General features: G+C 39.8%; 1 protein-coding gene across 3 annotated transcripts in view; it reads right to left on the bottom strand.

The window, feature by feature from the left end:
- The window catches only part of LOC146526191 (neural-cadherin-like), a 381,462-nt gene that overhangs the window by 31,081 nt on the left and 333,860 nt on the right, over positions 1 to 16,521 (bottom strand). For all 3 annotated transcript variants that reach the window (XM_085183449.1, XM_085183576.1, XM_085183527.1), the window contains exon 35: positions 4,457 to 4,701. In XM_085183449.1, the coding sequence (XP_085039575.1) occupies positions 4,457 to 4,701 (245 nt within the window). The remainder of the gene's footprint in view (positions 1 to 4,456; positions 4,702 to 16,521) is intronic.

Genomic DNA, 16,521 nt, shown 5'->3' with positions numbered 1-16,521 from the left:
TAATGCAGTGAGGCGTCCTGTTAATCCAATGTTTCACTGAAGCTCTCCACCTACCTTTTAAAACAAACCAGATCATAATAGCTAATCTCGCTCACAATCCATCACAATTTACAGGCTACTGAAATGTGTAAAGCACAGAGGGGGTCGGCTGTACTGCACAAACTAATGAGAATTAACATCCATTGAGACATCAGAGAGGCTCACAGTCATATCCAGGACGACTTGATCCCATTTACCACCAAACAAAAGTGTTTGAGTTCAGAAGCATCGTGGTGAGTTTTAACCACGGTCATAAAAAGCATTGGGCATATTAATAATGTTGACATAATGGTGGTAGTAAGGATCCAACTAAGCTTTCCTAACCCTTTAAGACCTACCATAGAACCAAGTCCGCCAGAGCTTATATTATATTTTTACCTGCTGTTGTGCCATTTTTGGGAGCATTTCAAGTTGCTATACATCAATACAACCATTATAGTCCAAATTTTAATAATATGTCTGCATTAAGTGCATAGTAATTACATAAATTGCAAAAAAGTGCAATAAACTACAAAAAAAAATGTAAAATGGTTTTTGTTTTTTTAACATATATTTCTAGTTAGAGAAATTTAAGAGGCTTATCCCTCAAAACTGTAAATACAAAAAAGTTGCACAAACTAGTTTCCCACCACAGGAAATTTATTTTGAGTGTCTTCATAGTTTTATTTTTGAAATACACCAATTTTTATACACTGCAGGAAAAACGAAAATAAATATTATAATGCAAATTTGCAAAAAAGCAGCATATGCATCAAAATAAACTATTTCCAGCAGTGCAATATGAGTCCTAATCCTCCCAGAAACGACACAGAAAGTCAGAAAGTCAAACATAACTTTTAAAAACACCAGTATAGGCTCATGAGGCCTTGATGGTAAAAAAAACTACATTTCCGCAAAATGACGCCACTTCCGGTTTCGGGCAGGTTATGGTGGACATGTGATAGTTCACGCTGATGGACGTAGGAAGTGTTACAAACAGCTGATCGGATCGGCAAAGCGTGTTTCTGGAATATTATGTTTTTGTTGCTGCAAGTGCTTTTTATGCAGTTTTTGCAAAGCTATATGTGGAAGGAAACTGTGACCGAGGACAAGCTGATGGCATAAGATGTAAGTAGCTAGCTGACGTGGTTGCAGTGCTACCGGGATTTTAAAATAGTTACGCAAAACAGAGCGTGCCCGCTCCGGCCGGCTTTAAAGGGCTAATGTGGGAGTCAACCAGTAAGACCACTCCCTCCACCATTATGACACACACGATTATGACCATCATCGTCATCATAACAGGATACCTAACCTAGGTACACAGATTAGTCCATGCAAACACTCATTTCATGAAAATTATAATCCGAACCAACACTTTGAGCAGTAGTTTTTGCAAAAAGGGAACGGTGACCATAAAATGACCATATATTACTGTGACCTTGACTTTGACCACAATTGTGCACAAGTTTGATTAAATCTGACCAACACTGTAGGAGTAGCAATTCTTGTGAACTGAACGAACAGAGAGATGAATGAACAAACAGGCAACGGACACCACAAGCTTCGGTCAGATGAGCTAAATAATTGAACTGTAATTACATCTGCAGATAAAGAAGATAAGCTTAAATAGGATTTGTCATGTTACACGTACACAGTTACAAGGTTGGACATCTTTTTGTTAACCAAAAGTTCAGAATACACACTTTTCTAAACTGTTTTTTCTACTCTTATCTGTATGATGTCAATGAGAGCAAATATCCTCATGCATTCATGAAATAAGCGGGATTCACAGAGGACCTACATAAAAAAAACCAAAATTTTTCTGAACTATGAATGTAAAACTACTTTAGTCTGAGAATAAATATGGCATCATGGGGGAGTATAAAAGGTCCTGCTCCAAGCTTTGGAATAACCTTCATTATGAAGGGAGAGATGTGATATTAAAAAGCTTTCACAGACGTTCTTAAGATTTAGGTCAGCGAGGATCTCAATGTACCCTCAACTCTGCACAACAGGTCCAACGAAGTAAACGAGCACATTCGTGCAGAATCTGAATAATCATTAAAAAGAATTCCCATCTGGTAAAATTCACACAAATAACTTGAGAAGTCTGATTAATAACTGCCTGAAAACTTCAGCGCAAGACTTGGAAACTTCTTGAGATCACGTCTGCAGAAACGTTCATTCTTGATTAGCTGTCGTAAAACTCGCACAACTTCATTTTTGTTTGTTAGAGTATATTAAATCACGCAGGAAGTATTAGTTGCTTTTCATGTAGAGTGACATAAAAAGTTATTTTAGAGTTACTGACCTCATGAAAATCAGGCTGTCATTTTGAAAACTGTTGGGTCTGTGTTTCCACAAGCCCCGCTAATTTTAGAGACGTATTCATCATGAAGAAAACAAGACAGTCGATCGATCGATTATTTGCGCAAGGGAGGCCTCGTCTGTGTCCACCACTAACCACCACAAATGACCTCCAGATCTGACCTCCTCCTGCTGCCTTTTATTGAGAGACAGTTCGCACAAAACATGTCAGAACAAAGCCTAGCCCATAGCTGGACTGGTCATCGGGCATACCGGGCATTTGCCGATCGATTTTTTTTTTTTTTTTGGAAGGGTTTAAATAATGAAAGGTGTTGGATTGGCCAATTGGTCATGATCGACTCTGGGCTGGACCAATTACAGCCTAGGAGGTCGGATGCACCCTCCCCCTTGTTTAGCGATCTTATAGGCCATCCATCGGCTCTTTGTTACTTCGGAAACAATTTCCACGACGTAATCCGATAACAACCGATCTCTTTACCCGTCGGCTTCCCGTGGCTGTCATGCAACAGGTGTTGTGCCAAAAACTGATTTCCAATGTTTGTGTGTATTTTTTATGTGTAATATCTATGTTGGTAAATAGACTTTGGTGAACAGCGTTTACAAAGGGGCTATATATGGAATTAAAAAATTATCTGTTTTTTCAAGTATCTTTACAACTCTGTGTTATTGTACTTACATTATAACCAATCCGGTCCTTTATCCCCACTTTAAATATTTTTACAGAACTATTGTAATATTTGAGCCATTTCTGCTGTCCAACTACTTCTTACAAAAGACATTTTTAATGTTAATTAGACTTTTTTTTAACGGCATAAATAAAGGTTATATAAAAGTCACTGCCAAAGACTGATTGCGGCTTCTACCTTGTTACACTAATGTTGTTTGTAGCTCAATATGACTTTATGTCATCCATGAGGGATGCATTTGACATATGTTTCACATTATAGCCCAACAAGTTACTTATAGCAGTTTAAATACGAGCAATCAGTTTTTGGCAGACAATCACTTTTTGGCACAACACCGGCTATTGCAGTTAATAATACAACAGTTTCTTGCCATTTTTTGCGTTTCTTTTTATCGCTGTGTAACTGAGTTCAATTGAAAGCCTGCATGCGCTAGTACTGCTTGCCACAAGTTCCCAGAATCATTTGCGGTTTTACCCCTGAATGACGTCACATTTTTGGTGGGCCGGTCTTTAGTCAAAATGCCCGGGCCGATTTTTTGTCCCAGTCCAGCCCTGGCCACGCCCCCTTGGTTCTAAGACAGGCATTGTATGTATATGTGTGAACTTCTGTATTTAAGTAAGAATGTGTGTGTGTGTGTGTTATCCTGCTGATCAAAGGGTCATATAACATAAAAGCAGGAGGAACATCCTTGATCATAAAGAGGGTAGTCTCCCCCACACCCTAGATGGTTCACCCTAGATAACACAGTGAAGCCATACAAAGGGGAGGAAGTTTACCAACATCAAACTGACCTTCATAAGGATGTTCCTGTGATTAAAAACACTACTGCCCCCCCCATCCAGATTCTCGAGAATCTGGGGAGGGGAGGACAGAAAGAATTCCTTAAAACAATCTACAAATGCTAAACATAAAAATGACAAACATTTAACAATCCACTCTAACAAAAACACTGATTGATAAAACAGAGCGCACCATCATCGTGGTGTCTGTTTGTTTCCACATTGAGACGTATAAACACATTAACTCACACATAATAAAAAAACCGCCCTTAATTAGCTAATTACAAACACCTGCCGCTCTACCGTCATCCCACTTTTGAGTGCACGAACTTTATGAATGAAAGCTTCAATTTTTTCAAGTGTCAGTTTCAAACCTATGATGCACTCCACTGTCACATGATAGTAATTTTGTACTCATCAGTACCAAAATAGCAGCATTTGTCAGCCTGCACACGAAGCAGATTCACCTCCCGCCTCGCTGCGGTACGTTCACGCTAACGCTATCAGGGCTGCATTCATACAGAGTTACAGCTTTAAACATTATATTAAGCATCATTATTGTTCCCAAATTGCTTATAGTTAGGATGGGAAGTATTGCCGTAGAAACACGACAGTAATACAGTCTGACAGATTTCCAGGACTTACCCAGTAAGGCCATGAAGCAGATACAGATGGCAAACAGGGAGCTGAAGCTGAGGCCCACGTCCTCCCTGTATATGGCCAGTGTCGTCTCACAGCGGTGTCCTCGGTAACCCTCCGGGCAGTGGCAGGTGAATTTGGACGGCGACTGGGCCACGCAGGTCCCGCGGTGACAGGGCCGCATGGCGCAAAGGGTGTACAAGCAAGACTTTTTGGTCCCGTTTACACTGATCATGTGACCAGGAGGACATCTGCAAAAGACAAGAGTTGACAGAGACAGCAGGCGGTCAGGAACAGAGACAACAAGCAAAAAAACTCACCTGTATATTTCATGTTCGTGAGATTTGATAAGGTGAACAACATGAGGATAAAAACTGTTACTGTTACCTCATCAGAATCTACACTCCTCCTATATTATAGCTGTGAAAGTCAAACGTGACAGTGTGGCGAGTTTACAGTAACTGGTGAGCCGAAAGCTCAGGTTTCAGACCGTTTTTTCTCCATTGGTGGATCTGTAGACCTTTATGACATCACAGAGCGAGGCTGAAATGCTGCAGTATTAACACACTTGTTCCTCTCTGTCAGTTCTCTGATGTCCTGACCTCAGGGAAGAGCAAAAAACGGCAGCATGAACGCTCTGCTTCAGCTATTATTCTGAAATCAAGAGCGATAAGACAGGACAAGGCACCGGAAGACTGGGAATTTTAGGAATGTGTGTAAATACTTAAAACTATAAATAAATGCATGTAGCGCAATTATTGTATTCAAATGATGTTTCTGTAAAACATACTTGAGCAAAGAATGTGTGCAATAAAATAGTTGAACAAATGCAATTGACTAAAAAGTTACTGAAGTACATCTTGAGATGTAAAGCTGGCTTGTCATTATCTCCCTCTGGTCTTAACGGAGTTATTTACTACTTTAATAGGTGATCTCACACAGATGTACACTTGAACAGAGAACTGGACTGCAGGGGATGAAAGTGCTGACAGTGGCACTGGCAGTAACTAGGATGGTTTTATGCAGACAGGGGCACATTTTCTGCCTCACTTCAGAAAGCACTACTATAATTAAAAGCTCATTTGGGTGTAAAAGTTCAAACAAACATTTTATGAGCCCATTAATTCACCGTCCCATTCAAAGTCTATGGAAAAGCTCCAGGCGGAACATTTTGATGACATCAGAGTCGTACCTCTGCTCTCCGCAGATATGCTCGTCCTTATAAATATTGACTTAACTTTACTATGAAAGAGCGACGCTAAATCCAAATCGGTGCTGTAATTCATCTCGTAACTGCTCTTTCTCGGCTACAGAAACCAACCCAGACGAGGCAGTAACGGGTTAATTTCCTGTATCTTCTCCCAGAATCTATCTCTGAATTATGTTCTTATCTGCTTAGCTATTTAAACTCACTGTGTGGGTGAGAGTCTCAGGAAATCTCAACGTTCATTTTTAGTGCAATTCCTCGAGGACACAGTTCGATTCAAAATCCATTTTTGATTCGTTATGAAAGAAAGGCAGGAACTTTGTTTTGGCTTTTATTTTAGTACATTGTGTACCAACACCTTTGATTCCTCCTGTCATCAAAAGAATTCAGACCAAAAGAAAACAGTGGGGAGAAGACGTGTGAGAACAAGCAGGCTTTCATTACACCCAGTCATTTGTTTCAAGGCGTTAACTTAGAGCGTTACCAACGCACAAGGTTATGAGATCAAAGGCAAACTTATAGACCAACATCGTGGGCTAATTGTTTGGTAAACAATGGACGTTTATGTGTGTTTGTACTAAGAAGTAAATAAGGCCGAGCTCTCTGCGGTGTTGTTGCCGCTGTGCTGTTTCCAGCAGTGAAGAAAAGCCTGTCTGCTCTAACATCTGCAACACCTTTGAAATGAAAAAAGCTGAAATAAGTTTATTTTCTTCAACCAAAAGTTGGTAGATTATTATTTTTTTGTTGGCTTCAGTGTGATGGTGGCGGTCAGTCAAAACCGTTCAGCTTACGACGAAACGAAATGAAAACGTTTAATGTAAAAATCTCATTTAATCGAGACAGTTAAGGCGTTGGACATCCTCTATCATCTATCTTCAAACACGTTTGCTTGGCGAGAAAAAGGTTGCTTGTTTAATTCCAGCCACAGACCCGAATTCTCTTCGTCAGGAAGGGCGTCCGGCATGAAACCTGCCAGGTCAAACATGGGGAGCTAACACATGTGGCTTTTAAAAGAAGCTTTTTCATTGTGCCAGCTGATGTGGAGGTTTTCCAGGCATGCCCAACTGGGTCTTACCCCAGGGTAGACCAAGAACTTGTGGTGAATATACATCTATGAGCTGGGCGTCAGGATTCCCAAGGAGTAACTGGGAAAACCGGCTGGGGATAAGAATGTCTGGAATACCTGCATGAGCCACGGTTTACACATATACTTTACCATTAATCGTTTGGTTAAATGCCCCAGACAACTTAATAACTTAACTAATTACTATTTGTGAACCAGGTGATTGCTGAGTTTGGTGTCAGTCTCGTCACCTTTTGGTTAATTTTTAGAAATTCTTTATTTTCAGACAGCAGTTTATGTTCACAGGACAAATATCAGAACAGATACAATGTTCTAATTTGTGTTACGACTCGGCTCAAAAGCCGCAACATAAAAAAGGAGATGAATACCAGAGTGTTAGTGAGAAGAGGTTTTATCTTAACCCTTTAAGACCTACCATAGAACCAAGTCCGCCAGAGCTTATATTATATGTTTACATGCTGTGGAGCCATTTTTGGGAGCATTTCAAGTTGATATACATCAATACAACCATTATAGCCTAGATTTTAATAATATGTCTGCATTAAGTGCATAGTAATTACATAAATTGCAAAAAAGTGCAATAAACTACAAAAAAAAAATTTCACATATATTTCTAGTGAGAGAAAGTTAAGAGGCTTATCCCTCAAAACTGTAAATACAAAAAAGTTGCACAAGTTCCACAAATAGGAAATTTATTTTGAGTGTCTTCATAGTTTTATTTTTGAAATACACCAATTTTTATATACTGCAGGAAAAACGAAAATAAATATTATAATGCAAATTTGCAAAAAAACAGCATCTGCATCAAAATAAACTATTTCCAGCAGTGCAATATGAGTCCTAAGCATCCCAGAAACGACATATCCTCAGCATAAAATACTTGTGCCACCAAGGCTTCTGGTATGCTTTTATCCACACCTGACTAGGTGTGGCCAATTAGCAACAGGTGACCACACTGTGGAGATGAGGGGCTGCAGAGGGGCATAACGTTTGTCTTTAACATGAAGGACTGCTGTTGACGAGGGGCACATTTTTCTTAATCCTAAATCAAGCATAAAGTAAAAACACAAAGACCAGCGATTTATGCCACGGTCCCCTTCTAATCTTCTAAAGTGGACTTGGTAGGTTTCTAATTTCTCTGGCTAATAAAACCACGAGCAGTGAGCAAAGGACACAGGTGGCATCTGACAGCATGAGGTGATACTAGTCTGATATACAATATAGCTGTATACAAAAAACCCTGTCACATACAGTTAGTCTTTAGTACAGATAGAGTGATCACACACAAACCTTAAATATATGCAAGGATAGACTTTTACTCTCTATGATCCTGAGAAAATGATTCTGTTGCCGGCTGGGGAGGATAATTATTTATGCAACTCGCTCTCGTTTTCCTCTAATGTCCATCTTGTACAGGATGCAGCTGTGAGGAGCTCTAACCAGAGCCAAAACAAGTAGATGCACCACTTTTTTTTTACCTTTTATGTTCTGCAGGACTTTTCTCAACTGTCATCTCATATAGCAGCATTTCAGAACGAGCTACCGCACATTCACCCCACGAGAGTTAGCATCAGCATCACCATTAAACCATTTTCACTGTTCAGCTTATTCGTTTTTGTTTGTTATTGCAGATGTAAATATCCGTTTTTAAAACGACCACGTTCCTATCGATCTGTTAGACATTTTAAAAAGAAAATTATTTGTGCAAAGGATTATTATGCCACAATCATAGCCGAGCACTCGGGAATAATTGTAGCGCTGTTGGAGCCTGTGTAGGTGTTGAATACAGGACACCTGACTGTCTAACAGAAAACACAGCTTCTCTTATCATTACCTGTCATTAGCCATGACTGCAGTTGGTGCTAGGAAGAGTGCCTTATCATAACACGGAGCCTGTGTGCACTGTAATCAGTGACAGGTGTGGAGCTGTTAGACTTTCTGAAGCATGATTAATAATATTTTTTATATCTCTGGTAATAGAGATATTTTTCATCTCAATGTTATGCTGTCATGCCGCTTGGGAATTCTGTTGCTTTTCTTAATAATGTGCTCCGGTAAATAAATATAATAATAAAAGTAAAAATAGAACTTAAAATATGAAATGTGCTCACAAAGTTCCACAACTCTGTCTAGAAATTTAAAGAAAAACCCAAAATATTGTTTTTTATTCAGCTGATCTCTGCTTCACGATCATCTCTTTGTGCGCCTCTCAATGACCAGAGATGGGCAGTAGCGTTACTTGTAACGCGTTACTGTAATCTGATTACTTTTTTCAAGTAACGAGTAAAGTAAGGGATTACTATTGCAAAAATGGTAAATAGATTACCATTACTTTGCCGTAGGAACGCTGCGTTACTGCGTTACTAAAACCTTGATTTTTTTGCGAGAATGTCTCATGACAGTGACGTAAGCGAGTGCGACGTTCGTGACAACAGCTGTGTGCAGATCAACAGTGGATCATATATCGCAGCGTTTAAAGCGTGGAAGTACTGACCTTACTTTGAGTTTGATTCCATAAAAAGTGACAAAAACATTAGTGTCTGTTGTGCGTGGGAAGAAAACTTCTTTTTACAGCGAAAAAAACCCTAAACAAGCACCAAGTAGCTACGACGTAATGGGAAACTCACAGAGAAACTCGCGGATTCTTCCACTGACTGCTGCGGCACACCTGCACCAGGGTAAACCTCCGCCTACCCCACTCCTACTTTACAGGTGAAAATAGAGCAACAGGACTGCTAGTCTTTGACTTTATTTATTTTCTGCTGTGTTTTACTTGCATCTATTTGAAAGACTGAGTGTAAACACAAAAATATTTTATTTTATGTGCTGGAATGTGCAGAAAAAGTAGAATTAGGCTGAAAGATCTATCACTTTATCACCTATTCAGGGTGTAAACCGTGTTTTTAAAAAGTAACTAAGTAACTAAGTAATTAATTACCTTTCAAAATAAGTAATCAGTAAAGTAACGGGATTACTTTTTTGGGGAAGTAATCGGTAATTAGTTACTGATTACTTTTTTCAAGTAACTTGACCAACACTGTCCATGACTGAACCCATTTTTGGATCACTTACTGGAGTCCACTTCTGACCACATCTGTTTGAGCTCTAAGATTTCAACATGCCTCCTGGAAATCTTTTGAGGAATACCGACACTTCTGTATGAAACCGACTCTCTTACAGTTGGTGATGAGAGCTGCGTCTTTGGCTTCGATCACCCGGAAACCAGCGAGTGTCCGACACTGAAGGTGGCACGTTATGTTAGAAACATGTGCAGCATGAATTTATTCCTTAGGGTCAAAGTGTCTGTCTATAACTTCTAGTATATTGTTAGCTGTCCTACTCACCAACATCGCCCATCCTCAGAATTATGTTTAGATTTTAGAGCTTTTATTTTAACATACTGGATGAGCACCAGTGGGCTTTGCAGAAGGCAAGTGGTCAGAATGATAGGGTTCGTCTAAAACAGCGGTCCCCAACCCCCGGGCCTCGGACCGGTACCGGTCCGTGAGTCGTTTGGTACCGGGCCGCGAGAGTTGAGGCTCAGGTGTGAAATGTATAGTTTTCAGGGTTTTTATCGGTTTTCAGCGTTATTTTGTTATCGTTTTTAGCGTTTAATTGGTTTTTCTGGGTCTTTTCACGTGTGTTATGAATAAATTTTCTTTTTTTCGGTACCAGTACTAGTTTTATTTTGTTGCATTTATCCGTGACACCTTAAAGGCCGGTCCGTGAAAATATTGTTGGGCATAAACCGGTCCGTGACGCAAAAAAGGTTGGGGACCACTGGTCTAAAATATAATTAATTTAAAGCTTTTGCAAACCACTTGCCATCCTTCCTGTGCCTGCATGGCTGAGATAGAGAGACGTGGCAAATGTAAAATCAACGTTTTTATTTATTTTTTTAATCTAAAAAAGAATGCAGTGAATGCTGAGCTGTAGTTATTGAACATAAACTTTTTCAGGTAACAGTATAAGTGGAAAAAGGAGAAAATAAATTTTGATATGAACAGACTGAAGGAGTCCAACAAGTAGGTGGATTTTTCTAATATAACTTCTGATATAATCCCACAGTTTAAATTACTGTTGAGCTAAGTGCGAAGCTTTCCAAGAAGTAACAACAAAAGTTTGTGAGGTATCAAAAAAGCTCATATTTCTAAAGCTACAATGAATAAAAAAGGTCCATCTCACCTGTCAGTGTAAATGTATGCAGGTGTGCTATGGGCTCTGTGCCTGACTTTACCTGTCAGTCAGCGCTGAACGAACTGAGCATGTGCAGAGTGCTTTCTTTATTCGTCATTAAACGCTGGTTGTTAATGTGCGCATGCATTCAGCTAACGTGTGGATTTGGCAGAAGACGTGCAATTATCAACGTGACTCTCAGCAGCCTCTGTTATTTCCTCAACAGACTCCCATAGCCCCTTTTTCCACACAATGACAAATTAATTATGAAACAGATATGAAGATATGAAACTTGCTACAGACCTAAATTTCACACCGAGTGCTAAGCCTTTAATTTTTTCTTGTAATATCTGCTGTTAGAGGCTTAGTTTAATATAGGCTTTGATATATTACTGTCTCTGTTTCCCCTCGTGAAGCAGTCGGTGCTCTGACAGATGCTTCGCCTCCACAACTGGAGGTCTGATCTGACGGCGGAATAAGCTTCAATTAAACACCGTTTCAACTTTTTGATCCCCTCGACTATCCCCGCTTAGATGCGAAACAGTTATACTCTCTCCGTCTCCATTTACGTTTATGATAACCTGACTGCAAACAGTGAATTTGTCATATTTTCTCTTTTCTTAAATGAAAAAAATCTGACCGTGTCCCTATTTATTTGAGCCCAAATGCAGCATTAACAGCAATTACTTGACTATTTGACAGTGGCCCTCCAGTTAGCTTCAAACACTTGGACATGGAGTGCTCACTGCCAACATTTACTACCCTTTAATCATGTTCCAAGGTTCAGGTCAAGTACTGGAAAGAGAACAAGGCGAACAAATAAGCACTAGGAGAATAGAGAGTCGGACTATGTGTGTGTCTGTGTGTGTGGCCGCGCTAGGGAGGTTAAAGCGAGATGAGAACCATACAACCCAAGAAATGGAGGGATGGGGGGGGGGGGCAGCGTGCAAGAATGAGAGCCATTGTAAAAGAAGAAAAAATAAATTGGTGGATAGATGATGTGGGTGAGTGGATGAGTGGATGAGAGGAGTGGGAAAAAGGGGAAAGGCCAGATTAAAAGCTAGGAGGCTGCACACACTGAATAGAGGCTGATGTTTCCAATGGCAGAAAAATAGCTGAGATTAGTGGATGTGGCTAAGAGCTCTCCGTGTTTGATTCGCTCTGTGCCACAGGAGAGGGTTGTTAGCGCGCCGCAGCTTTTCGTTGCACGACATTTCCCATTTCCCACTGACAAACTAAGCCTTTTAGAGGAATTAATACAGTAGTGCGTGTGAAACGTTGATCAAGCAAATGGGCGAATCCGATCAGGGTGAGAGGGGTTGAAAAAATTTATGTTGTTTTTACCACATTTAGCGGCCGAGCAGGTGGGTTCGCTGCATTGTGCGTTATGTTTGAAAGGGGGACGGGACTGCAGCTTTCTGTGGGTTTCAACTTTTGAAAGTCTGTCTGATGCCAACTTCAGACAGAAAATAACGGTGCCCAGAGTTCAAAGGCATTTGGACCAGTGAATATACATGAATTTAATAGCAAACATTCTTTCTGTGCAAGCATTTATTTTAGGCAAATTGTAGTGAGTATATTAATGTGATGATATGATCATATTAAATTGCCTTTTACCACATTAGAAAAAAGTATCATATTTAGATTTGGTTGATTTTCCCCTCAATGTAGTTTCCTTGGGAAGGAGTTCTTCCAGGACCTCTCCTGTTTTGAGTCTGAACCAGACTTTCAGAGAGCACTAATCAGTGATGCTCACTGGACCTCCTCTAGCATGTCCACAAGTACAGCTCAGGCATGCATGTTACAGCAGACCATGTAGGGATCGTTTCATGTCCATGAAATTCAAAAAGACATGCACACTTGTTGTACTGACTAGAAATAAACTGTTTAGTCTCTGGGTCTGAGAGATCCTGCTCAAATCACCAGCAATAATCCTTGAAACTAAAGTAAAGTGGGCTTGATATTGAAGTTGATGCTTGCTCTCTGCACACGTTTGATTTCCATGGTGCATACGGTCAAAAAAGGATTTCCAAAAATATTAGCCATGCTAGAAGTGGTCCAAAGATGCACAAGTAGATTAGCTTGAACGGTGGATAATTTTGAGTGAATTTCTGTTGCACAAATTAATGATCCAGAGAAAGTTTAGCGACAAGGTGATGAGTGCCGTCACTTGAGAGAGGCTCAGAGAAAAGTCGGTTGATTTGGTTCAGGCATCGGACAAGGATTAGTGCAAAAAAACCCCATCAATTGTATTTTCACTTAAACAAGCAGCTGTTTCTTAAGTGCATTAAAGTTATATAAAAATGTAACAGTGCAAATGTAATTCCTCGCTGACAGTTTAACCAAAAGGCATTTCCAGTGGAAACTGGCCGACATATCCTCAGCATAACCATGTATAATATCCACAAAACTTAAAGAGGTTATACACACACAATACGGTAATATTATGTTGAAGCGCAGTACGTATCACTCCGCGAGGCTCCGCCTACGATGCCGTAATGCTCCGACAATCCATCAAGCGGTGCGGCTTCATAGCTTAGCAAAGTCGTACTGAAACATTTGACAGATTTTCGAGCGCCGTGTACATAAAATCGTTTTGAGGTCAGTAAACACAACCAGAATTCATACATAAGGCACACGGGATTATAAGGGACACTGTCGATTTTCAGAAAAATCAAAGGATTGATTTTAAGTGTGCCGTATTTTCCAAAAAAAAAACCACGGTAATAACGACGTAGCATGCTCTACCAAAAACAGTGCTTTGTTGTGTATCTGATGGACGAATGCATTGATGTTCCCCCAGATAAGCTGGAGGGCATGGCCTGGGACAGGGAGGTCTGGGCTTCTCCGCTTAGGCTGCCACCCCCGTGACCCGGCCCTGGATGAAGGGAAGTCAATGGAAGGATGGGAGGAAGCTTTTCTCTGATAATAGTGTATACATTTCACTGATTATTTTACATGACTTTCATGTCATAAAAGTCTACAGATCAGTATTTGAGTCAGATATAAGATGATTTCACTGTCACAGGTTTAGCAGCTGCTGATAGCATTTTCAAAAGGAAACTAAATGAGCAAATAATTTGCAATGGCCTTCAACGAGTTTGGCACTTGGAGGCTGCCTGGTAGTCGCCTTGCATTTATTGCTCCTGTTTTGTTTTTTGTTTTTAAATTTAATAAGAAAGAAGCATCACAAAAAAACTGAGTTAATTGAGACTGTGTGTAAAATAAAATTCCACATCCCTGAAAGGATTCATTAATTGGGCCTGTAGAGAGAAAGCAAAAGAGTAAATTCAGAAGGAATTGCTGAGAATTAGCTGGAGGTAGTTTGTGATTTCTTTCCATGTTTAAACCACCAAAGCAATCAGAGTCACTTTCAGTAATCCTGCATTTCTATAACTCCAAACGTAATAAAAAATGATCCGAACTGAGCAGAGGCTGACGTATCTTGACTTTTACGTCTGGATCCTACAATTCCCATAATGCAGCTCCCTGCTAAAATTTTGTTAGACCTGATGAATGACCACAGCTCCCACTCTCATACACACACGGTTTTATTGCAGGCTCAACTGAGATTTCAGACATGCCCTGAAGTCATAGAAAGATATTACAGAACCCTTTTCAGAGTCTGAGAGTCAAACAAGAAAAGTGCTCATTGTGTAAAATCATTTTTAGACAAGAAATACCCAACATTTACTACCTCGTCTATCTATCACTGTATATAGTGATGGATGGGCTGCACGCACGTTGCTTAGGGATTCTGTTGCCTGTGCACTGAATGACTGGCATTAATTTATTCATAACATGATTAAAAAGTAAAAAGGACACGAGGAATGCACAGAAATGTGGGCAGATTATAGCTCTCATTATATCATTAGATCTGTTCAGGGTTTGGGATGGATTATTGCTCATTTTAATGTCATTTTCATGTTTGGGACATCCAAATGGGGAATTCTGGATTGATTGTAATTTCAAAATGCATACAAGAGAATTCATCTAAGAGGTTAATGTGCTTTTTTTTTTCTCTTTTAGCACGTATGCTACCATTTATACTACAAGAAACTAGAGATGGCACGATACCACTTTCTTATGTCCGATACCAGTATCATTTGGATATCTGCCGATACCGATATGAATCCGATATAGTGTGTTTTTTAATCAATTAAACGTTTTTTAAATATCTTGCTGCATTTTGTATAAGTTCATACTCAAGTTTAAATAAATAACAACACTAAAGCTATTCTGTTATACCTGTATGTAAAAAATACACTGCACCCAAAATATTTCATAGTTCAGCAAAACTGATCAATCTAATAAAGTTAAACCTGCTCCATCCTCCCTATTCTGGTATTTTAAAGAGTACTTAGCAGAAATATTAAGCAACCTAACTAATAGGGTTGCAAACTCCCAGCAAAAAAAAAAATAAAAAATAAAAAATAGGGAACCACCCTCCACCTCATGATGCTTAATCGATGTAATCAAATTTAATTTGATGCAGGGGAAAAATGCACAGAAATAAATTATTTTTTAAGAATAATTAAATAGATTCAACATCTTTCTTCTACAGAATTGCAGAATTCACAGATGGTATCTTCCCAAAGGAAAAAGTACTATAGCTTACTAGGGTATATTAGACTTAACAGTTACTATATACAGTAATGGACTTCTATTCATTTTACATCAGATTAAAACTTTGGGTGTAAGAGTCAGATAATTATTTATTAAAAGCCAGACATTTTAAATGAGAATAAGAAAGAAAAGTATGTCTTTGTGCCCCCTTTTCCCTGTTCATGCCCTATCAGCCCCCCTGGCTAAACTTTGCTAGATCCGCCCCTGCACAGTTACCAGCCGTCAGCTGCGTAGAAAAAGATCCTGGTGTAGAAAGTAATATTAAATAAATTCTAACAACAGCTTATCAAGCTTAAACGTGCTGCTGTTGTTCAGCCGCTGGTTTCCTCTTTCTGGTGAGAAGTGGGCCAAAAACTAAGAAGAGAGACGGACTCGCAACAGAAAAGCTGATCAGCTGATCATTGATCTGTTTCACGATTGAAGTAGCAGCAGGAGAGAGAGAGAGAGAGAGAGAGAGGCAGTCGCTCCATATATTGGTTGTTAAGCTTAACGTGGGAATGCTTTACAGACATTCAGAGATGAACTTACACACTTGCTTTACTTCTCTCTGGGAAAACTTCCTCGGAGATGAAATGCTGGTTTGGTAGCTAGGCTACAAATACACACAGCTGCTCTATCACGTGATGCACACTGCTGCAACGTGCTACGGTTATGAGCCGAGTTACGCTGTGTCGCAAGTTTTGTGAGGTGCTTTTTTGATCTTTAATGGATCGATTACATTTTTTATTTCTCGCCGATATCCGATCCAGTAATTTGGGTCAGTATCAGACCGATACCGATACTTAATATCGGATCGGTCCATCTCTACAAGAAACAAAGAGCTCATGACCTGGTGGATGTTTAAAACTGCTCTGCTCCACTCCCACACATTTCAGACCACGTCGAAACTGTTACAAATTCCAAAACAGGCCGTCTGCTGTCCTTCTTGTTCCAGTTTTGCAAGTTGTTGTACAGGATGCCAGCGTGGACCTTTTCTGG

The sequence above is a fragment of the Neolamprologus multifasciatus genome, chromosome 1, assembly GCF_963576455.1.
Source record: "Neolamprologus multifasciatus chromosome 1, fNeoMul1.2, whole genome shotgun sequence".
In the NCBI taxonomy this organism is placed as follows: Eukaryota; Metazoa; Chordata; class Actinopteri; order Cichliformes; family Cichlidae; genus Neolamprologus; species Neolamprologus multifasciatus.
The sequence above is the reverse complement of the archived record's forward strand: the minus strand, read 5'-3'. Positions and strand labels throughout refer to the sequence as shown.